This window comes from Triturus cristatus, chromosome 3_2 (genome assembly GCF_964204655.1).
Source record: "Triturus cristatus chromosome 3_2, aTriCri1.1, whole genome shotgun sequence".
NCBI lineage: Eukaryota > Metazoa > Chordata > Amphibia > Caudata > Salamandridae > Triturus > Triturus cristatus.
The window spans coordinates 535,247,113-535,270,906 of NC_140584.1; the positions used below are offsets into that span (position 1 = coordinate 535,247,113).

The 23,794-nt window shown below is 39.5% G+C and overlaps 1 protein-coding gene across 2 annotated transcripts in view; it reads left to right on the forward strand.

Moving 5' to 3' along the window:
• CSTF3 (cleavage stimulation factor subunit 3) overlaps window positions 1-23,794 on the forward strand; it is a 549,241-nt gene that overhangs the window by 443,149 nt on the left and 82,298 nt on the right. For both annotated transcript variants that reach the window (XM_085648242.1, XM_085648243.1), the window contains 3 exons: window positions 6,798-6,993; window positions 10,980-11,133; window positions 17,598-17,692. In XM_085648242.1, coding sequence (XP_085504368.1) covers window positions 6,798-6,993; window positions 10,980-11,133; window positions 17,598-17,692 — 445 coding nt within the window. The remainder of the gene's footprint in view (window positions 1-6,797; window positions 6,994-10,979; window positions 11,134-17,597; window positions 17,693-23,794) is intronic.

Here is a 23,794-nt window from a genome sequence, read left to right on the forward strand (position 1 = left end):
TATACACCAAGCAAAATAGCCAAGTGGGGGTCCGGTAAGGGAACAGTATGTCCACGGTGTGCCCTATATGAAGCTGATATTATACATATATTTGCAGTACAGGAGCTGTTTATTGAAATATCTACCTTCTTATCGGAGATCTTTAATGTAAGAATAGAAATAACCGTTGGAGAAATAATGCTTGGTATAGATGGAGATATTCGACCAAAAAGCATGCAAGGACTGATTTTTGTGTCAATGGCAGTTTTAAGAATTTGCATTGCTTCCGCTTGGTTGGATCCAAAACCGCCAATATTCCAACAATGGCGTGCCCGACTGCTGGCGACTCGTAACTTAGAGGTTGCTATTTATAGAAGGAAAGGACGAAAAAAACGGGAAAAAGGGTTGGATACATGGGATCCCCTAAGTCAATGGATGCAAATCCAAGAGAGAGCAGGCTAGACGTCTAGCGGTGCTAATTGTACAATAACGTAATGTAGCAGGGAATAGTTCAGTATGGAAATTACTAACTGTGATGAACATAGCTGCACTAGATGAATTAAGTATGTGATACTTCAACATTTTGATTTATGTAATAGTAATATGCCGAAATGTAAATGTCTGAGAAGGGGGGGGGGGGGGGGGGGGGAGGCTAATTGTATGAAAAATAAAATAATAAAGATAATTTTTTTTTTAAAAATCATTGATGAGATGCAGGCATCAGTTTGCAATGAAGTGCGTGAGAAGGGAGGAGGATTGCTTACTTGGAGCAGTCCTGGAGGTAGGTCAAAGTGGCCCATATATTGATGGAGAAGTCAACAACCATCCCCTTTAGTTTCTGAATGATACGGGGTATACACATTCTACAGTTCATTCTTGGAAGTTCCAAACCTACCCCTCTTGGGAGAAGTCCACTTTGTAGGGATCAGCAATAAAGAAATTGTTAATTAAGTTTCAGCAGACATGTCGGTCAAAATAGGACAAATGAGTAATAAACATCAGATTATTCTATGCGACTCTTCTTTGCAAGATGAATTGCATTATTTATTGCACACCGGGATGGTGTTGCAGCAGAAACACAAGACGAGGTTTAAAAAAAAAAAATAATAATAATAATTATGTACCGATGTTGAAAAAAGGCACAAACACTTTTGGAAAGATGGTCGGTTTTTCCATCAACAATGATAGGGAGGGTCTCTCTTATCAAGATGTCCATATTACCACTATTTCCTATTTTATTCACTAAGGTACCCATGAGAGTTATTTCTTTTTCAGGAACCGGACTTTCTGGTGAGAATCTTTGTTTGGAGAAAAAAAGCCCCTACGGTGAAATGCTCAATCTTACAACTTGATAAAACAAAAGGAGGGTGATGCCCCACAATTTTCAAATATATTATCAGATAGCATTGCTAGATATTTTAGCACGACTGGTTGATGGCAAAGCGGTGCTTGAAACTTTTTTATGAAATAAAATGATCCAGGAGTCTGCAATAAATCTCCCAGCTTTTATAAATACAGCACAATTGCCTAAAAAACCTTGATATAAGTTCATTCATGACTTAATGTGTAGAATGGAGCTTCTTTTCAGAACTCGTGTGATCACAGCTTGCTATGGCTTCCTTAAATTGCAGGAGTGTAATGTTTTGGGTTAAACCTATAGGGCAGTGATAGTACTATTGAATAACAAAGGTTTTAGGGAGCTTATCGATTTTGTAAGGAGGGGTAACTATATTAAATGGGAAGAGATCTTATTACGGTTTGAGGGACATTGTAGTAGACTTTTCTTGAGGTTAGTGCAGATTATTAATTGTTTTAATTTTAACGTACAAGCAACAAGTCTAGACGAACATCCAGCTTTGCATGCGTTAATTAGGATTAAACTCCTAGGCACCGGCAATTGGTTTAGGCTGCTCTGTAATCACCCGGCTCTGAAATTGACAGCTGATTTTAGGGGAATAATCGTCGACAAAACACAAAGTAGGTTTTCGAAAGAATATTGGCAGTTAATTGCTGAAATGGGGCATACATCCTTAAGAGAAGCAAACTTTAAAAGAATGTAATTCCTGTCCTGATGGATGGCATATTACATACCTCAACCCTTGCAAAAAATGTCCCCCTAAGTACCGGATCAATGTTTCCACTGCCATCTGGAGGGGGAGGGTAATTGGCTTCATGCATTCTTTGAGTGTCCAAAACTGGTAACAGTTTGGGAAGAGTTAATTTCTGTTATAAAATAGAAGTTTGAAGTCTGGTGTTGATATAGAGGCACGTGTAGTGTTATTTGGGACTTCCCAAAAGGCTCTAGAACTTAGTAAATATGAACAGTATTTCATCTCAATTTCATTCACGATAGCTCACTTCTTAATTTGACAAAATTGGAGGACACAGTTGGTTGCAATGCTTCAGAGCTTTGGACTAAAATGTTAATAACTAAACAATTAAAAGAAGTATATGAGAAGATAGTAGGGAGTGTTAGGAAGCTATATAGGATCATATGTTTTGGGAAAATTATCACATGTATTCTTTTTCATATATTCCTGATATTTGAGCAGAATGGAAAGGTGATGTGTTCTTTTTCAAAGATTGTAGCAGTAGTTCAAGAAATCACAGTCATGAATGTTTGGACTCGGGTGCTAGGATATATATGCACATGCACTTTTATACACTAACACTGTTTTGCAGTTTTCAATCATTGTACTGTGAAGCACTAGCACTTTCTTCAATTCTGTTTCTAAGACTTAGCTATTGTATATGTGTTTTAAAGTCATGATATTAATTTGTTCCATGCTTTATTTGATGTATATGTCTGCTCAATAAAAAAAAAAAAAGATGAATGCTCTATATTTCAAATAGTAAAAAGTGTTTTTTTTTTTTTAATGGGCTGGACCCGTTGTCCAGCAACTGGCCTTGGAGACAATTGCTGTTTTTTAATATTGTTTAGCTTATTATCACTCTTTTTGGCACTAGGCGAAGAGCAGGTTTTATAGTGTTGAGCTCTCTGCTACCAAGTAGAATCGTGATGGCCCAAGATCACAGCAACTGCTTTGGAACCAAGGTTTTATTGTTTTCCTGTGGTTCTTTTGTTTTCTGTACATTCACCCGGAAGGTTAGTAACATCCCCAAATGGCTTGTTTGTTTGTTAAGTTAATCCTTACATTTGTCAGATACTCCACCCGCTTGCAGTACGCTGTGAAATTTGTAGGCATTTATCGATAACTCCGTGAGCCTTGCCCAGGCCTAATCCAAACCAGCCAGTACTCTAGCAGTCAATAGGTTTTCAAGGGGCACCTCTAAGGTACCCTCTGCCTCAAGAAAGTAGATCCAGATCATGCACTCCGATTTATGTCACAGACACAGAAGTTGTGCAAGCTTGACTGTGTAACTCCAGTGTTACAGATCTCACTCATTCCTGCAGTGTTCCAGTTTATACCATGTTCCACTCCAGAAACGGTCTCCTGTGTGAATTGGCAGGCAGTTTGACTGCTGCACCATTTCCATAGGCAAGTTATGAAAACGTGGAGTGATGGATTGTCTCTTTTTTTAAGTGCTCCATCAGTCACTTAACTTATGACTTCTTTTCCCCATCCCGTGCTGTTTCTACCCGCAGTGGGGATAGCATAATGTCTCAAGGTAATGCAAGAGCCCCTGAAAGAGAGCCATGGTCCAGTGTTCGGCAAAAGTGAGATTGCGCGCGAGTGCAAGACCCTTCTCACGTCATACACATTCTCAAATAACAGTTTTTCTATAGTATCTATTGGCAGATGCTTGCAGATTATGGTCAATGTAAATAAGTGTTCCTATTTCCAACACCTACTGTAATTAATTTATTGAGCTCGGGTAGAAGAAAAGCTGAGTCGATGATTTGTGTATTTGAATTTGTGACTTTCCAGTGCATTAACCATCTGGATACATACTGGCTAGCTTAGCAAAAGTTCTCTATCTATATCTATTATTATGGCTGTGATGAACTTGACATGTTAGACAACATAAGAAATTTTATGGCTAGTTTAAAGATGTAAATATTTAGGAAAGTGACCAAGGGAACTCCTAATTATTGATTTTTTTAAATTTCATCCAGCACTTTTATTTGTTCTCACTAATGTTTGTGTTCAGGTCTGAAAAAGTGTATGTTGCTTTATTTTATAATCTGCTTGATTGGTTTGCATACTCTGAGAATGATCTCCTTGATTTCAAATGGATGCTTTCTGTATTATCACAAACTCCAGGAAGGTCCCGGGACCTTTGATCCAATGATCTTAGCTGAAAGGGGCAGATTCACTCACCATCTAGGACTCTCCACAGGCCCACTCTACTGTGAAGGCAATGCCTCAATTACACTGTTCACTGATTAGGATTTATCCAGCATCACCCCAATTTATATAGCTGTTTAGGCCCCTACAATGTAGATTGTCATATTCATAATATTTAATCAAAGTATGTGTTAGTCACTTCTGTTCTGCACTAAATTGATTTTTCATATGGTGGATTATTATTTGGCATAATTTTTTTATTTTGTATTCATTCTAACTGGATAGGCCGACTCAACCTTTCAAACTTATCAGGTGATCTAAGTACAATTAAAGTAAAGTATTTTCTGCTATGCATTAAAGGGATATTGCAAGTAACGGAGGGTCAGGACACTCTAAATAGAACTTTAATTCTCTCTCAGTGGATCTCCATTGATAATCATAAGCACTGAATAGTCACTGCTTACATCCCGGAGCACTCCTTTACAATATATAATCTTAAGTGTAGATTTTCACTTTTATTCAGTAAGGCCAGGATAAACACTTAATGTATTCAAATGTTTTGCAGCCTGTAAATGAGGCTATATTAGCCAATTGCTTTTATTGCATTTACAAAGGGTTCATATATAATTAAAAGGCCAGTACAAATTAGCAGGAGCTTTGTTTGTCCTTATAAATATCATTCACAAACCTTATTTTTTTAAAGGAAAATTGTCAAGAAGGAAGAAGACAATGTAGACGTATAGGCTGCAGCTCTGCAGCTATGAAAAGAGACTCTGTGCCTTTAAGGGCTCACAGCCCACCAGTATCCCATCATGTCTAGTAGGTGGCAGTTACCGCAGTTCTTTTTTCCGGCTCCTGGTTACAGGATCTTGGAGCGCTGAGCTCTCACTTTTCTGGATTTTTCCTTCAAAAATTTCTCTCAGAAATATTTGTCAAGACATTCACTCGACGGATTTCAACATTGCCAATGTTTTTCTGTTGTTATCTGACAGGAAATGTATTTTTCATGTCAAATAAAATGCCATCCTTATTTGACAAATACCCTGCCTGTGGCACAAAGAAGGCCAATTCAGACCTTCATGATGTATCATCTGCCTTCCTGACAGCCACATCTCTAACAGATGTCAACACTGCAGAACCTTTTCCAGGCGTAAGTTGCGTACTTACCTGTATAACAGCATTATTGTTTTCCTCCATAGGATAACATTGAACTGTTCTGAAATTGAACTGTCGACATTTGAAAGTGAAAAGTATTTTTATTAAAAACAAACTTAAGTTATTGTGAAGATCTTGGTCTTAAAATAAAACACAAGCAAAGCTTATTTTTATAAAATTGGTGTGGATCTCCTTTTTGAGTCGTGTGTCAATTATTGGTCATGTGTGTGTAATAAATGTCTTCCTTTCCTCTGTGTTAGTCCTAAGGCTGCTCGCCCCCACTACCACAAAAAACCACTTTGTTTGCTTTGAGCCCTGTACACTTCTGGGGGAATCTCTGGACTCTGTGAACGGTATAACCACCTAGTTGTATACCATATACAAATCCAGCTTCCTACAGCATCTATTCGTGTAGTGCCGTCGATTCATATGCACCCACCCTCCTCCCCGGACGCTACTGGCTGATGTATTTACTTCTTTACTATAACACTTTACCTTATCTTCCCTATAAGTGCATGCTCATCTTTTCTGTCACTAAGCTATTCCATTCCTAAGCTCACCTGATGAGTTAAAATAATTTAACAAAGGAGCCAATGGCCATGTGCAAACAGGCTAGAGGAGGGGTCACCATACCTCGTGTCTCGAAAGACGTCTTCAATGAAAAACAAGTTGCAGACATCTGAGCCCAACACTGAATGGTGGGAGTATGCTAAGCATATGAATCTACAGCACTACACGCTGCGAATAGATGCCTACAGGGTAAGTAACCTATTGCTTTTCATTCCAGACTCCGTATTACAGCTTTGGATTGATGTAAAACCATCCAATCCATCCTGGGATAAGTTAGCAGAACTGGCGTCTCTGTTGTTGTCTCTGGTGTAGTGTTGTTGAGAAAAGAAGGAGCTCTCCCCCTAAAGACAGAACTACCCAGGCTTCTCTAGCTGGTGTTTTGCATAATTCTTATACAGTATTCTAAGCTTGTGTGCCTTTGGTTTTAAGATATATTTTTTTGTAAAATAAGTTAAAAAATTAAACAAATTTGCAGCCCATCTACATACTAAACAAATCCTTTTATTGTTTAATAAAAATTATGCAGTTTTTCTGAGAAGTAAAGACTACTTTAATTATAAAGTTTCAAAAAATTAAACAATATGCATAAATGTAAGCTTTAAATACTCATCTAAGAAGTGTGATGGATTCCAGGGAAGGCCAGTACTAAACGCAGTACGAAATAAATAACCCTGTAAATTAATTGTTGTTGTTGTACCTAGTGACACTTTATTTTCGACCAACATAACTTATATTACAGCATAACAAAGTGTACATTTCCTTTATTTTGCTGTATGAATACAATTTAAGATGAAAAGGTTTGTAATTTGTTTCCTAATATTTACCTTTTTGTCTTTTCTGCAGGGAAATATGGGCTAGATTCTTAGCATTTGAGAGTAACATTGGTGATCTAGCTAGTATACTTAAGGTGGAAAAACGAAGATTTACCGCCTTCAAAGAGGAGTATGAGGGCAAAGAAACAGCACTGCTAGTCGATAGGTATAAGTTTATGGATCTGTATCCTTGTTCTGCAAGTGAACTTAAAGCTCTTGGTTACAAGGTATGTTTTGCAGAGAATTAGATATATTTACAAAGGAAATGGTTTGCATTTATGTAACGTGTAGAAAATTTCAGATAACACTTAAGTTAGGCTTTTGTAAGAGGCCTAATTGAGAAACGCTACTGTTAACTAACTAATTCTCAATTTCTTTAAGAACTCCTGAATAAACACCTCTTTTCTGTCTCAGTATAAAATATATATTCATGTATGTGTGTAGCAATTCTTAAATAATGCAAACCTAGGTGTGAAGTGACAGAACACTGAAATAGTTCAGGGCATTGTCAAATGGGGCTATGCCATGCACAAGACGCACGGTTTGAAGTAATGGCCTTAGTAACATTTATCTTTGATAGACAAGAATGAGTCTGAACACTTAAATGTGTCTTTATAGGAATTAAACTGACTTCCTTATCTGTGCATTCAGAAAATATTCACACTTCATGCTTTAAGGCAGCTCTCAAACCAACCCATTCATCCCAAACACAAAAAGATAGACCTCTTACCTCTGATTCCATAAAGTTGTATGTCTCAAGCTAATATAAGTGGATTGATCAGAATCCTTGATCATTGTCATCAACATCTAACTACAGAAAACTCCCAGCTTACTCACAAAATGCTATAGTAAATTTGAAAAGGCCTTTCAACTGTATATCTGAATATGGTCTAGTTCACTCAGTTAACACTGTATTCTCTCAAATTTAAGGACATTTAAACATTATTGTATTTCAGCCAATTGCAGCAAAGGATTACAAATAGCCACCAAACCTCAACTTGAACTAAGTTTGGCTGAACCCTATGCAAAAGTCAAAATATGGATGTACAGGGATGTTGTCGAAGTTGTAGTTTTGAGGGCTGCTCTTCCACTGAGTACCTGAAATTTGGCCCACATTCTGGCCCACAAAGAGTGCTTGTGAGGCTGAGATGACATGGTGTGCTTACAATATCAAAATAATGTGATGGTGTTATTAGGGGATATTCTGTTGCAGACTTTAAAGCAGAGAATGCAGCTGGTCCCTTTCCACACAATCAAGGTGACAGTATAGGGGTCAGTTGGCGGGGAATGGTGCCCAAGGGAGGTGTGCCAATGGTCAGAGCCTGGTGATCCAGTAAAGAAGTGACCTGGGGAGCAATGATTTTTAGAGGGATCAGCCTCTGAATGACAGTAATAATCAACAGGGTTTGACCCAGCTTGTGGAAAAGCAGTTGAAGAAAGGGTAATAGGATGAGATGGAAGCATCTTAAAACGGGCGGAAGGCATTCAAAAATTCATGTCCTGGGGTTTTCTGCCATGGCCTTGGAGACCTCCGGCCCTGAGATGATGCGTTGAGAAGGATCTAGTGCAGAGGGCTTACAGTGTCCCATCCAAGGCTGTGGGTGAAAATGTGGTTTCTGATAGCGGCAACATCATTATATTTGTATCCAACATCCAGGATGTCATTCTGCGCAGGAAAACATCTTTGAGGGGGTAATGTAAGTTTGATTAAAGGCGACTGTTATAAAGGGATTTTCTACAGTTTAAGAATTGTTGGTGGCCACTCTAATTGTGAGGTCTGGAACTGTTCCAATGGATATGCTGTACCAATCCCATTCTCATTTGTTTGCAATCCTAAGAAACAAAGATCTAAACCAAATGTCAAGACTTTTTACAACCTCTTCACAAGCAAATTCCCCTCACTCAAGATCTACAAGTCAGTGCGAATATGCACCTCCACTTTGCTACCCAACCATGGTCTATTGTAACACCCAATTCAGAAGAGCAATGAATAGTTAGTCAAATCTTTGAAGTAACTATTTTGCCATGACTACCTCCATTTGTGCTCAAAAAGTATAAAAAAACAGGGTATCATTACGGGAAGATTTCTTCCCGATTTAAAAATACACAGATTACACCCTTATTAAAAAATTAAAAATCTTGCAGTCAGTTGAATGTACTTTAACCCCTACCGACCTGTTACCAACTTGCCCTGGCTCTACTAAGTTATTAAAAAATGAATGTGTGACTTTGCAACTTGGCACTTTCATTGAAAACAATCATTTAGCACTGTACAGATCCAGCTTCTTAAGAGAATAAAGCAAAGAGACTGGCACCACAACAATACTTGCAGACATACGCTGCATTTTGAATAATTATTTTACCTGTTTCCTCATCTTTTAGTCCTCCTGGCACCATTCAACACCATTGAACTCCAAATACTAATTTCTATTCTGGAATGTCTCATTTGCCTTAGGAATAGGGGTTTCAGTTGGTTTACTCCTTCCTAAATAATAGAGAGGAATTTGTTAGGGGAATTCTTCCTCAGACCTCGTCTTTATTCCCTATGGTGTACCCCAACAATCCTTTCTCTATCCCACTCTTGTTTAATTTGTATGTTTAGCTTCTCTATTGAAGACATTCACAAACCAAAAACCAGACTGGAACCACCACAAATAGAGGTCTATAAACCGCTCTTCAAAAGCCTCCTGGCACCTCTTGAAGTAGAAGTACTGGCTGACATTTATTAGGATAAGTAAAGGTTGATCACATCACTTGTTCTCGGAAAGCTCCACTGGCTTCCACTTGAAGTAAACATGAAGTTGGAGATGGCACCAGTGAGCACCTACCACTACTACAGAAAATTCTGAAAGAAATTAGAATCTCAGGAGTAAGAACAATTTTAGACTGGAAACTAAAATGTAACTCTCACCTGCCTCAATCTTTCTCTGGATGTCCAAACCTGTGATTTTCTACCTGAAGGCCTTGGGTGCCAAGAAGACGTCTACAGTTCAGGAGAAAAAAACTAAAAATGCTCCACTTCAAATGATATCTAAGCATGTAACTTCTTGATTCCTTCCCCCTCTCTTCTTACTCCTTTTGACATCTTGGTATCTTGGTTTGTTTTTTCTCTGTTTCTCTCTAGCCTCCTCCTGTAAAGAATAATTGATGGACTCCTTGTTGGGTAGTTGTAACCCCCCTTCCCAAATTTAACACCTTATCTTTTTCTCAGAGGCAGTCTCATTCTCTTACCGTTTAATTTGAAACACATTTATAGCCGTTGTCAAGTGTAACTGCACTGAATATAATTGAGAAGAAAAAAAAACGCTCACCCACTGTACTTCATACTTAGGTTGGTGAGACCCGGAAACTTGGATTTGTGTATGAACCAGTGTGAGCGCATCTTGCTCTCCTTAAATTACTCATGATGTTACACCTTTTAAAGTATTTTATACCGGCACGTTTGACAAATACAGGCTCTAGAGTTCACTGAATTATCCATTGTTGTGCATGGCAAAGACACTTTCATTAATCATAAAACTACAACAAGTGCAGTTAACCATTTACTCTAATTTGATTTGAGCTCCACTTCACATTATATTGTAACTCTTAAAGTAGGTTTCTGTGAACTATAAAACTGAAGAACTTTATATATTAAGAATGCAACTTATGAAAGAAAAATTTAACTTTAGTTCTAAAGAAAATATGATTTCAGAGGATGGTCATTTGTCTTATAAAGCATGAAGGCTAGAGTCCAAAAAATACACTAAAAAGAGAAGCAACTTACTGATAAAATTGGATTTAAAATGTTCCGAGGGATTTAGTACATTTTAACATGTATGGATAGCAGGATCCACAGGACGTGAGAAGGTGTCATACTTGTACATTTTCACTCAAAATGTGGGGTTTGGTATGAGTTTGCATGGTTTTTACAATTTGTCTTGTTTTCTAGCATTGACTTTTTCATGGATCTCATGCTTTGATTATTTTCTAATGTTAGAGCTTGGACCCGTGCTTGACAATGAGATGTTTAACAATGAACAATAGTGATGCTGGAGAATTAGTATCACTGTTGAGTGATCTGTAATCTACCACACCTAAAACACTCACAAGACCACTAGAGATACTCTGGTTTAGTATCAATGTTTTGAATCCAAAATAAATCTAATAGCTTGTTGTTTGAGTGGGAGCCAAGGTGGAAATGTTAAAATAAAGCTGTTTCATTTATTTTAAGGATGTCTCTCGTGCCAAGTTTTCAAACATGCTTCCAGACCCTGTTGTGGCACCTTCAACAGCACCTTCCTTAAAAGATGAAGTGGATAGAAAACCAGAATACCCAAAACCAGACACAAATCAAATGATTCCTTTCCAACCAAGACATTTAGCTCGTAAGTTCCATGTTCAGTTTTGGTATATTAAGTAAATAAGGTTATGCGTCATTCAGGTTTCTATGGAAATAGTTTTGTGGTCTACATTTGCAGACCTGTGTTTGAGGGGTGAATGCTTGTGCCATAAGGCATGATCACAGCTGAATAATTTTTGGATGGCCAGCATGTAGATTACATCTAGAATCATAAGCTATTTACCTGCATAAAAAGTATTTCCTCATCCCAAGAAAGTGAATTCATCGAAAGCAGTTTTTTAGATTATAAAAAAAAGTCACACTTATAAGCCTGCTCTAGAACCTGTATGCAAACAGAAGTACAATAAAAGAAACACCACAAGACCAATATTTAGTTTCACACAAGTATGGAAATGAAAGGAGACTGAGGTGTTGCATTCATGTTTATGCGGGGTCTGCAACTCAGGGTAGGAAATCTAACGTAGGTAAATGTAGAGGAGGCAGAGCCTCTGTCCAGGCATGGAATGCATACCCAAACTCAATTCCAGTTTACAACACAGAGAAGAATGTAAACATTATGGGTTGGGTGGGGGTTGCCTACAAATGTGGCATCGAGTGAGGCAGAGGCCCAGGAACAACAGATGCAGACTGCGTTAGTCGGGCCTAGACGTACCTCAAGCCTAACTTCATTTTGGTGCAGTTAACACTGTAAGCTTCTGGCTAAGCAAGTTCAGTGCAATCATAGGAGTGTTGCATCTGGGACAGACAATCTGATGCCTCCAGAAAGAGAAAATGAGATGGATGGATGAGATTTCATACTGTCACATTTATGTGCTGATAGCTGCAGAGGCTTTAGAGCCAGTCACTAATCTAGAGTCAGGTTTTTCTTTGAGTCGGTCTTGTTCTCAGCCAAGCTGCCACCACTTATCACTGGAAAGCCAGAGTTGGTTTTCCAGAGGAGGGAGTTGAATCATTCTCATTTTGTATGGTCCACCCCTCAGAGGGCAGAGAGATCACTACACAGATACAGATTGTGTAATTTTGAATGCCTCCTACAATAGAGATTTACGGGATGTGTTTACAGTAAATAGGTCATGCTCCAAAAGAGGGCTGGTTTTACTATGGGAGTTAAACAGATATGACATTAAGATCAGTTTTTGGCTAGGGACCACCATAAGGAAGGTTTCCCACCACAAATCTCAGAACACAACTGGCTTGCACAGGATCAGAGGAGGACAAAACGGTGGTGTTCAATCTGCCTGAGGCTTTTTAAAACATGAACCAAAGAACTGGAAGTGCTTCTCATGGGTCAGACCAGCTGGCCTGTTGTTCTCGGAGACATAAAGAGCAACAATGCCTTTCCTGAATAATCAGAAAGAATAATGGGAACTGGCGGCATTCGCTGGAGCCCTGCTTGAAGAAAGTTCTGTAGCCAGTCTCCAATTGTGATCTGGGGTTTGGGCCTCTTTCGAGTGGTCAGGAGGAAGATGTTCAGTAACCTGAGAAATTGAGCTTCTGGTGGCTATTTATGATAATGAGCATTTATTACAATAACCTTTACACCTCAGTTGATCCTTAGGACATATTTTGACATTTCTTTACAAACAATCTCTCTAGATTCACTTTTCAAACGTTTTTAAATCTTGATCATGGTTTGATCAATGCATTGTTCACTTAATTAAATTGGTTTCCAATTTTCTGATTGGTTTTTGGACTCTAATGTTGCTTTGTTACTTCTCGAATACTTGATTCACACATCGCTTAGGAAAATTGTGCTGCTTTATGCCATTGCTACCAAGGGTAAGCCGAGGTTTTCTAAGTACTAATGTGGTCTCTAAAAGAACCTTTTCAAAAATCTATTAAAGTTTGATATAGAAATTGGCACATGGCAAGTTAGGAAGAAAGCCCAGAATATGTCGCTTTCCGTACTTCCATGTATGTGAACCTCATCCCTTAATAAAACGTGAAGTAGACATTAAGCAGGTTGCGCCAATCAATCCACAAACCCTTGTAAATAGTTCAGCAAAACCACAATGATGTTGCATGCCATTAGCAGGGAGGGGTCCATTTCAGCAGCACAAGGAGAAAGCAACACCCCTTATCCTAGAATACCATGCTTATCCATTAAAGACTGTTGTAAGTAAATGTCTTATGTTTTAGCTCCTTTCTGCATGTTTTAAATGAGATGTGTTGTCTAGTGTGACTGGAGGGCGGGGGAGATGTGTCCAGCACCATATCAGTAATATCTTGCTTTTAGGAGCTCATCTTGAAGTAAGACATTTGGTACAAAAATACACAACTATATTAAGAAGTCCTAGAATTGTTGTACCTGAAGCCATTAACACAACATTCCAAACTAAATTGCCGTCAGTAATGCTCAGAGTACACATTCAAGAATTTAAGATCTGATTTCATGCAACTGGGCATATTACCTAATGCTGCATGTTTACCTATCCTGTGTTTATTGATGCTATTTATGAAACACAGACTTCACGAGAGCAGCAATGTTGTTGTAATGTACAACAGAAGAGAAATTCTCCTTGATACAAAAATAGTTCAGTAAAAACTTTACTTTAAATTTGTAAGCAACATTGGTGCCTATTTCTGAAGTAAAGCAGCTTTACATTTTCTGGATGGATTTATTTTCGCTATAGAGTTTTACCTTATTTTAAGTGGGAGCATGCTATGCTTAAGCAGTTTAATCTGTGGGAAAAACTCATGGAAGGTGATGTTAAACGTGTTTGTTTTGTGCATGGTGTTCGCATGATATGCATGGATTCAAGGGAGAAAATATGTAAACCAAATTTCTCTGCTACAGTTAGCTTAGTCTTCTTGAGTCTGAGGGAGTCCCCCCCACCAACCTCACCCCTGTTAACAAGCTCACCGATGTTATTTGAAAAACATCTAGCGTACATCAAATCTTCCTAAAAGATTGAAACTGCCCTTAAATGTTTCTGAAAAAGATAAAACTACTCAGAACCGCAAATTGATTAATTTGTCACTGAGCAAAGTGGAGTTGATCTCCTCAAATGCACTAAAAACAAGAACCGTTTTCTGAGCTGGATACAACGTACAAAAGAGCAACCTTTGGGCACGCAGTTCAATGCATTTGGGCATTGTAGAACATGCCTGGCTGGAAATATTTCTCATACATCAAATAAGAGAGGGACAAGGAGCATAATTAAAGTCCAGTACCAATGCTCCTAATAAGGTATAATAAGTGTATCAACAAAAATAGGGTATTTGTTCCTGTCTAGAAAAGAAGACAAGAGAATGGTTGGAAATAGAAAAATGTGAGGGGATCTTCCTTACTAGGAAGTGATGCCCTCACACACCCATATGGGTGTCATTCTTCATCATCTGGTTTTTTACTCCTCGTGGGGCCGGCGCTGCAATGCACCACTGGCCCCTCTAGAGGGCTCTTCAACAGAGATCTTTTTAAAACAGAAGCCGTGATGGTGCATGCGGGGGTGTGGAGCTGACAGTGGAGTGTATATGTGACGTTAAAACTACCTAAAGAGTGCCCTGTGATAAGTTTATTAAGGGATCCCTATGGTAGGGTGAAAAAAGGGGATAAAAACTTGGCAGTCAATGCAAAGATAGGAAGCACGACTGTCTGGTGAATAGAGAATAAACGCAATGTGGTTTATGTGTGATTAGTGGTCCAGACGGATCCGTGGCGTTTCTTCAGGACCACTGAATGTGGTGTAGACTCCGCTTTGGGTCTGAAAGAGTGTGGAGGTGTTATAATATCTAGCCTATTCTGGTGGAACAGCATACGGTCATGTAAGTATCTAAAATGTGCCTCCCCTATTATATAACATAATACAACCTAGAGAGAGGAAAACAATAAGAGGAAAAAATAATGCTAATGCAAGCAATGAACTAACCACAGAATAATTACTACTGTGTTTTGGTAAAGGCGCTCACAATAGAGTCACCTAAACATATTACAAAGTGAATAATGTGCTTTCATTCGTAAGCATCATTAGTAGTTTTTCATATACAGAGGTGACATCTGTATCCACATATCATGGTGTCACCTCTGTGAATCTCAGAATGAAAAGATCTTTCATATACGCCGATATGTCATGTTTAGTCTTGTCCTATGTGTCCGTATATGTTGGTTTGTTTTGACACTACACAAATGAAAGATCTTCTCATTCTGAGATTTACAGAGGTGACACCATGATATGTGGATACCGATGTCACCTCTGTATATGAAAAACTACTAATGATGCTTACGAATGAAAGCACATTATGCACTTTGTAATGATATATTTAGGTGACTCTCCATTGCGAGCACCCCTACCAGAACACAGTATTAATTATTCTGTGGTTAATTCATTGCTTTAATTAGTATTATTTTGTCCTCTTATTGTTTCCCTCTCTCTAGGTTGGATTATGTTATATAATAGGGGAATCACTTTTCAGGTAATTACATGACCTTAGGCTGTTCCACCAGAATAGGCTAGATATTAGAACGCCCCCACACTCTTTCAGAGCCAGAGCAGGATCTACACCACATTCACTGGTCCTGAAGAAACACCACGGATCCGTCTGGACCACCTGGGCGTGAAACATGTGGACCTAATCAAGCATAAACCACATTGCGTTTATGCTCTATTCAACAGGCAGTTGTGCTTCCTATCTTTGTATCGACTGCCACTTTTTTATCCTTTTTTTGTTTTTTACCCTACCATAAGGACCCCTAATAAACTTAGCACAAGGCATCCTTCAGGTAGTTTTAAAACAATGTATACCCTCCACTGTCCGCTCCACACAACCGCACGCACCATCACAGCTTCAAAGATCTACATCAAAGAGCCCTCTGACGGGGCCCGTGAGGCATTGCAGCACCGGCCCCACGAGGAGCAAAATGCCCAATGATGAAGCACGACACCCACATGGGTTGTGTGAGGGCACCCCTTTCTAATAAGGAAGATCCCCCTCACATTTTTCTATTTCCAACCATTCTCTTGTCTTCTTTTCTAGACAGGAACAAGTACCCTATTGTTGTTGATACACTTGGTAGTATTCCACAACACAGGGATGGTGTGAATTATGTCATGTACATTGCAAAGCCAAATCATTATTTAAGATATAATACTTCAAAGACAAACGCTAGGTATTGTTAAAATAGCAGGTTTTGGAAATAGGCAGTTTCCAAACTGCAGGAAGAATAAAATTAATCAACCCCAAAAATAGAAAAGCTTTGATGCTTTTAAACTCACAAAAAACTGAGACATGCACTTTAAAGTGTCGTTGATCTAGTGGAAAAATGGTTTGGGGTCTAGAAGCCCTTATATCTGACCAAAAAAATAAATAAACTGCCAATACAGTGCAGATGTTGCTGATTCTCACATATTGGTAGCTTCAACTCTTTGAAGCGAAGTATGAACCATTTTGAACCACAGTTCTCCTCAAAGATTCTAATAGTTCTAGTATCACATGAGAATTAATATCTTAACTAACATATATGTTGTCCTTTATAATGTACCTTAGTATTGTTTTAAATAATTTGGAAATGAATAGGAACACCTGTTAAATGAACAGGTGTTAGAAATGCCAGTCAGTATTTATCAGCATGTATTTTCCCTTTTTAATTATTCAGTTAAGCAGCCATTGGATGCAATTCCCATGAGATCTTTGTATAAGGTAGTAGATGAATTATCCTAACTGAAGGGAGAGATTGGACTTATTATATTGAGAGACATATGCAGAATGGCAGCTTGCTGATGCTCAAACTTCCTCTCCTTCTCAGTTCTGTTGCTCTCTAGACAAAGTATGTCCTAATGGCACCAAAGACTTAAGTTTCAATTTGAAACTTCGGTTCGAGACAAAAAAGGCAGTGGATCTGTGAGGTACGATAGGTATCTCTAAAGATCAGGAACAGTTAATAAGCTTGTTAAAAGTTAAATTAATAATTGTTTAGGGTTTGATAAATAATTCATTTGAATGAAATACAGTTCTGTGTAGTATCTTATTTGCAGAGATATTCTGAGTATTGTTAACACAATTAATCTTTTACCGCTGTCAGAAAGTTCCACAATCGGTAAGTCATATAATTGTTTACGCAGCATGTTTGTTAATTTGCTGCACTATAAACGATGCCCTCTTCTTCCTCTTCTCTTTCAAACAGAACATATGAGATATTTAACATCTCTGCAATCACTAACGATGCCCTCTTCTTCCTCTTCTCTTTCAAACAGAACTTATGAGATATTTAACATCTCTGCAATCAGTTTTTATAACTACTACAAACTGTTTGAGCTTACCCACATGATAGCAGATCAGTAAAATCTTTCACTAGGCGTCTCACTGTTGCGGACATATTGTTAGATATCGGAAGTTATCTATAGTAATAGTACTCATCATTATAAGATAAATTTAAATGACGTTGAGGTGTGCAACTATTGCTTGTCTCATCCTTAAGTTCATTTGTCCAAGAATGTTGGCTACTTTGTTATCTATAATATGCTGTAAACTTTCTTATTTTTCTCCCAATAGCTCCAGGTTTGCATCCTGTTCCAGGTGGTGTGTTCCCAGTCCCTCCAGCTGCTGTAGTCCTAATGAAGCTGCTCCCCCCTCCTATTTGTTACCAGGTGTGTAATGACATATATTAACCTTTGTGCGTTTTCACTCCTCATGTTGACAGTGGTCTTAACCATCAGTGCCCAGGCGCAGGTGGTGAAAGAATTTGCCTCACAATTAAAGATACAATTTATTTTGCCTAAAATGGGATATAATCCTACCCAGTTGGTCAAACTGGTCAACCTCAAACAGTAGAAAAGAGGATTGCTTCCTTCCCATAGTTCGTGCAAAATACAAGTTTGAATGTTAATCTAATAAATGTATCTAAAGTAATCAAAATTGTTACTTCCACAAGTACCTTCCTTCATCTTTGTGACAACCCGATGCATTGTTGTTTTAGAATATTAGAACCTATTTTTGACTTATGAACTCGGCTTTGTCTCCATTTTCTTTTTCATTTTTTCAAACATGGGTCGTGTAAAATCACCATAAGTCGTCCATAAAATGGCCCCTGTTAAAATCAAATAGGTATATGCAGTCCCATAAGCACTTTTGTCTCACTGACAGTACCTGGGTCAGAAAAAATGCCCACTTTCATTTCTAAGCTGAAGATAATTAATATAATTTAATTCTGTATTACTGGGAAGTAATTTTTTTTTTTTTAATCCACCTGTAAATAATGTCCATCATCAACTGATGTTTGTGCTGTCTTAAGTTTGCTTTGTGAGTGACATTGCAGGACGGCAGTTATTAAACAGTAAGATATGGCAGTTTGAATGAAAGCTATGTCTTACCTTACTATAAATAGTTACTATTGATCAAGTCACTAGATTTGTGTTTTTTTCTGATGTTCCTAATGTACTCAAAGACCCTTATTCCAGCTAACTTGGAAAAAATGGATGTGGTAATTCCGGGTGTGGGAGTAAGGTGGTATTCAGTGCTGCACCCTGATTGTCCCCTGATGACTGGACAATTGCTACAGAAATTTGTATTTGCTCACCTGATTCCCACTTCAGTTACTCATTTCTGTCCTATTTACCATACAGGCGTTTCACCAGGTTATGCCGTGTTAACGCCTTCTAGTTATTCCACCATTTAATAGATGGGTCCTGTCCTCTACTTCGGAACCTGAAATTCAGACCTAGGATCCTCAGCTACAGATAGAGGAGGAGGATATGTGCGATGTACAACAGGAAGACACACATGAGTCAGACAGCGACACATTCACCATAAGAAGATATGGAGATATACCCATCTAGGTGATCTCAATGAGATGATATTTCCCTTTATCATAGTTGTTAAAAGGGCAGGGGATACATAGGGTGTACAGCTACACCCTGCATTCTCTCCTATGTTACATGGTGTATTACAACTGTTGAGCTAAGTATTTAAAGAACCTGCCTTTTGCAAAGCTTCTATACCCATTGAGAAGAAGAAACACAGACCCGCTCTGCAAGACCTGTTCTAATTAAAGGCCCATGTAAACTGGGCTCTATCATTGTTAGTATAACCATGAAAAGAGCTGGCAGTATGGCTACCCCTGGATATTTACCCCCAACTCTGATTTTACCTACATTCAACTGACACCTCTTTGAGTGCCCCCCAGTCTCCATTGATTAACATCGGGCCCCAGTGACCGAATTTTACCTCTGCACCCGCTGACCACAGTGCCGCTGGTGATGCAATCTCTAGACTTACCCCACCCTTTCCCAGTGTTGATCCTAAAACCCGAATACTGGGATTGTAAGTTGGATATCTACCTGTAAAACTGCATTATTGTTTTTCTTCCATAGGGTAACATTGAACTATTTGAAAAATGCACTAGGTGTCCACTTTTTCTACTGAAAAAGTGTGATATTGGAAAACATACTTTACTGCAACAAAGTATCTTTGGTTCTAAGTAATAAACATACAAAAAGTAATATTTTTACAAACAATTGACCTCGATTTAGTCATTGAGTGTGTGTGTGTGTAATCATTTCTTGCCTGAGTGTGTACAACAAATGCTTAACACAGCCCTCTGATAAGCCTAACTGCTCGCCCACACTACGACAAAACAGAGCATTAGTGTTATCTACTTAAGCGTCTGTAAAGCCTCTGGGGAGCCACTGGACTCTGTGCATACTATACCTTACTTTGGTGTAGTATATACAGAGCCAGCTTCCAACATGTTATTTATTAACCCCTTCGATGCGTGTGACGGAGCGGTTCCGTCATGCGCGTCGGTCGCGCTGTGCGCATGACAGAACCGCTCTGTCACGGCCCCGCCCACGCAACGAACCTTCAGCACGGCGCGGTAATCCGTGCTGCGCTGAAGGGGTTAATCACTGTGTGCATAACAAATGTCTTACACTTCTCTGTGTTAGTCCTAAGGCTGCTCGAACACACTACCACAAGTAGAGCACTTTGGGTTTACATTGATCCCTGTACACATCCGGGTGAATCTCTGGACTCCTTACACAATATAACCACTTAGTGGTATATCACATAAAGTGCCAGCTTCCTACAATCCTCTACCAGAACACTTCTAAAATGGCATCAAGTATAATTTTGGAAGGAAGGGAATATCATGTGTAATACCTGACTAAAATCTTCATTGGATTTAGCTGATATAACCTGTAGACAACTATGTATGGACTACTAATCGCTGGATTCAAACCTGAAGTACAAATAGCTATAATTAACAGCCTCTTTTAATGAGCAATCATGCCTACAATGGATTTCTTTTAGTACACTCAGTTCAAAATTCAATATATGAGACAATGGTCGCAAGCTCCGTCTAGTAGCAAACGTGTGTACATTTTTCAAAATGCAAACTTTATAATGAAAAAAGATTTATCAAAGAGTACAAAAGACTAAAACAGCACACAGTGACTGAGGTTTACAAATGATTTGTTGTTACAAATACATAATATAGAACGAAACGTCGACAACTACATCTCTTTCCTCTGTGATCTACTCTCCTTAAGGAATTATTTTCTGTGTTTATCAGTTTCACTTTCATTCTATACATATTGTTTGAAATAGATGCTCACACTAGTGACCATGAGGTGTTTGTGACAATGAATCATTTGTAAACCTCAGTCACTGTGTGCGGTTTTAGTCTTTTGTACCCTTTGATAAATCTTTTTTCATTATAAAGTTTGCATTTTGACAAATGTACACCCGTTTGAAGAGTATCTATAGCAGATTCCTTCTGATATAAATGAACAAATTCAATTCTTGATTAATCAAATGTAAGCTCCTAGACGGAGCTTGCGACCATTGTCTAATATATTGAATTTTGAACTGAGTGTACTAAAAGAAATCCCTTGTAGGCATGATTACTTGTTAGTATATACACTACCCAAGCCTCCAAGGGTGTAGTGGGTTTCCCACTTTTCCTTGTTGTTTTAATGAGCAGCATTTGTTTTGAAAAACGTGGATGAAAAATGCAACAGGCAGCTTGAGTAATAGGAGCCTTACAGACGAGGAGATCCTTCCATACGAGAATGCATGCTCCTAAATAATAGTAACTGACTGTTTTCACACAGACCCAGACACAATTACGTTTAGGGCCAGAGCAGATCGCAAGTGATCTCACAATGGCAAAAGAACTTACCGGAATGCCTCTCCTTCCAAGGGAATACTTGTGGTAGGGGTCAGTCCTCTAGAGGAGGTGCACAATCAAAGTGACTGTTTCAGTTTGCCCTCCTGAAAATATAACACTTGTAGGGAGCACAATTTAAGATTTAATTCAAACTTGGAGAGAAATTAAGATAGACAAAGGGGACTTAAATATTAAAAAACATAGATATTGTACAGAACTAGACAAAAAACCAACACCATGTGTGCAGAATGACAAGCAACAAAGAGCCATGTTGTCAAAGGAAATAAAAAGTACTCGTATAAAATAAAACTCTTCCCAATAGTTTGCTGTTGGGCAGAGAGGGTGTCGAAAAGGCAACTCTTTCTACTGACCCATCATTAGGATTGTGAGAGAGGAGGTCAGAGAGAGGGTCACTCTCTTCTTCCTGATCCTTATCAGTAACCATCAACATGTTCACATCAGCCCTGTTATGATAGAGTTTAAGGTGGTTCACATGGGTGCCTTTCTTGAGGTTCCTGGGAGTGCCAAGGTCTACCAGATAGGTGATCTTCTCTTTTCTTTCAAGGATAGGGTAGGGTCAACTCCATTTGTCCTGGAGATTCCACAAGCTCCAAAATCCATGCTTTCTGCCCGGTTGGAACTCCACCAGTGCAGCCTTTTGATGAAACCAGAGCTTCTGGAGTTCTTGGCTTGCCTAAAGGATTTTGTTGGCCCAGACAGCCAGGGTAGCTACATTCACCCCTCTCTCAGAAACTGGGTAGCTTCAGTGTGCACAGTGACCTGGGCAGGGCACACCAAGGATCCTATCTGGAGACACACCACCCCTTTGAGTGCTGAGCTAGAGGGAGTCATTTTAGGACAAGTAGAGTCCCCAGTTCGGTGTCTATTTGCCTTGTAAAGAAAACACCAACCCCTTTTGGGATCCCAGTTTTTACCCTGGTACCCACCCTTGTGTTGTGAAGTGTCTCTGGGCCCACCCTCCTGATCAGGTTTTTGGGGGCCTTTAGAAGACTCTCTACTTTTATCTTTAGGTTGTCCCACATCATTCCCTTGGGGGGAGGTGGGGAGGGATTAGCAACCCCTTTCTTTTGGTCACTCCCACCTTCTTGAATACCCGAGTTTTAACCCAATGGTCAGCCTTCTCCCCCAACTCCTGAGGAGAGACTAAGTCCGCCAAGTACTGATGTAATTTCTCAGAAGTACAGTTACTTAACAAGTGGTCTTTCATCAACATATTATAAAGCCCTTCAAAGTCTTGCACCTTACTTTGTTTAACCAGTCAGTTTTTTGACTGAAAAGTTTACAAAATCAACCCAAGATTGACTTGAGATTTTGTGAATATCCCTGAACTTCAATCTGTACTCTTCAGTGTTGAGTTCAAAGCCCTCAATCAGGGTATCCTGCATGAGGTCAAAGGCCTGTACTTGCCTGAGAAAAGCTCCCAGAGTAGAGGGCCCCAATACTTGTTACTGAGTTTTTTCATTTTACAAGCCCTCTCAAAAGCTGTAAACCATTTTGTGATGTCGGCACCCTCAACATATTTTGGGACACTCCCCTTGGGTATTTTAGGGTCAAAAGTTTCCTTTTTCTCTCTATTTATGATTTTACTGCCACCCTTCATGGATGGTAGACCCATCTCAGCCATTTTGTCTGTGGCCAGGTTTTTATCTTCAAGTGCTACTCTTTTTGCTAGTCTCAGAAGCTTTAAGTCTTCGCCTTCTACTCATTCTGGGGTACTGGTAGCTGAGCTATCTGAAAGATTATTTGATGAAGTGTCATCATCTCCCTCATCAGCATTTTCTTCTAGTGCCAGGGCTATCTCCTGCTTGGCAAGCAACTCCTGGAGTTGGGCCCTAATTGGTTTAGGCCCAGTGGCAATATTGCACGCCTTGCAGGTGTTCTGAAGTTGGAGTAACTTATGGTTCGAGGCATATGAGCTGCAGATTACACACTTGTGCATAGTTCGCCATCTGGTGTTGTGCCCGGATGTTTGCAGTTGTTTTTCCTCTTGGAAAGTCTTTGGAAGTCACGAGGTCGGAGACTCCTCCTTTGGATCGTATTGCGCATGGGCTTCGGCTCCATCCTCAAATTGTTTTTTTCCACCATCGGGCTCGGATGTAATCTTCGCACTCCGGTTCCGAACAGCTTCCAGTTCGACGATCGACGCGCAATCCTCACCCCTAATTCGCGGTATTGTTTCGATCGCGATCTCCCCACTCGACGCGCCTCTCATCGGCAACACCTTCGGTTCCAGTCGTCGACGGCGGCCTTCGGGCCTACCCAAGCTCCAGTCCTGGCTAATGGAAAGGACTCCATTTAAAAAGTGCCCTCGATGTGGGTCCAAATTCCCCCACACCGATCTCCACGAGGTGTGCAATCTCTGCCTCTCCCCTGAACACGAGGCTCAAGACTGTCCGGCGTGTAAATCCCTCCGGTCCAAGAAAACTATTCGGGACCGAAGAGCCTGAAGAACCATGGCACACTCCTCGACGGCGATCCCGGTCGACGTCTCACCGACGAGGGACTCGTCAGCGCATCTGAAGCCGACGATTCAGATGTGGAGGACATCACTCCGGCATAGAGG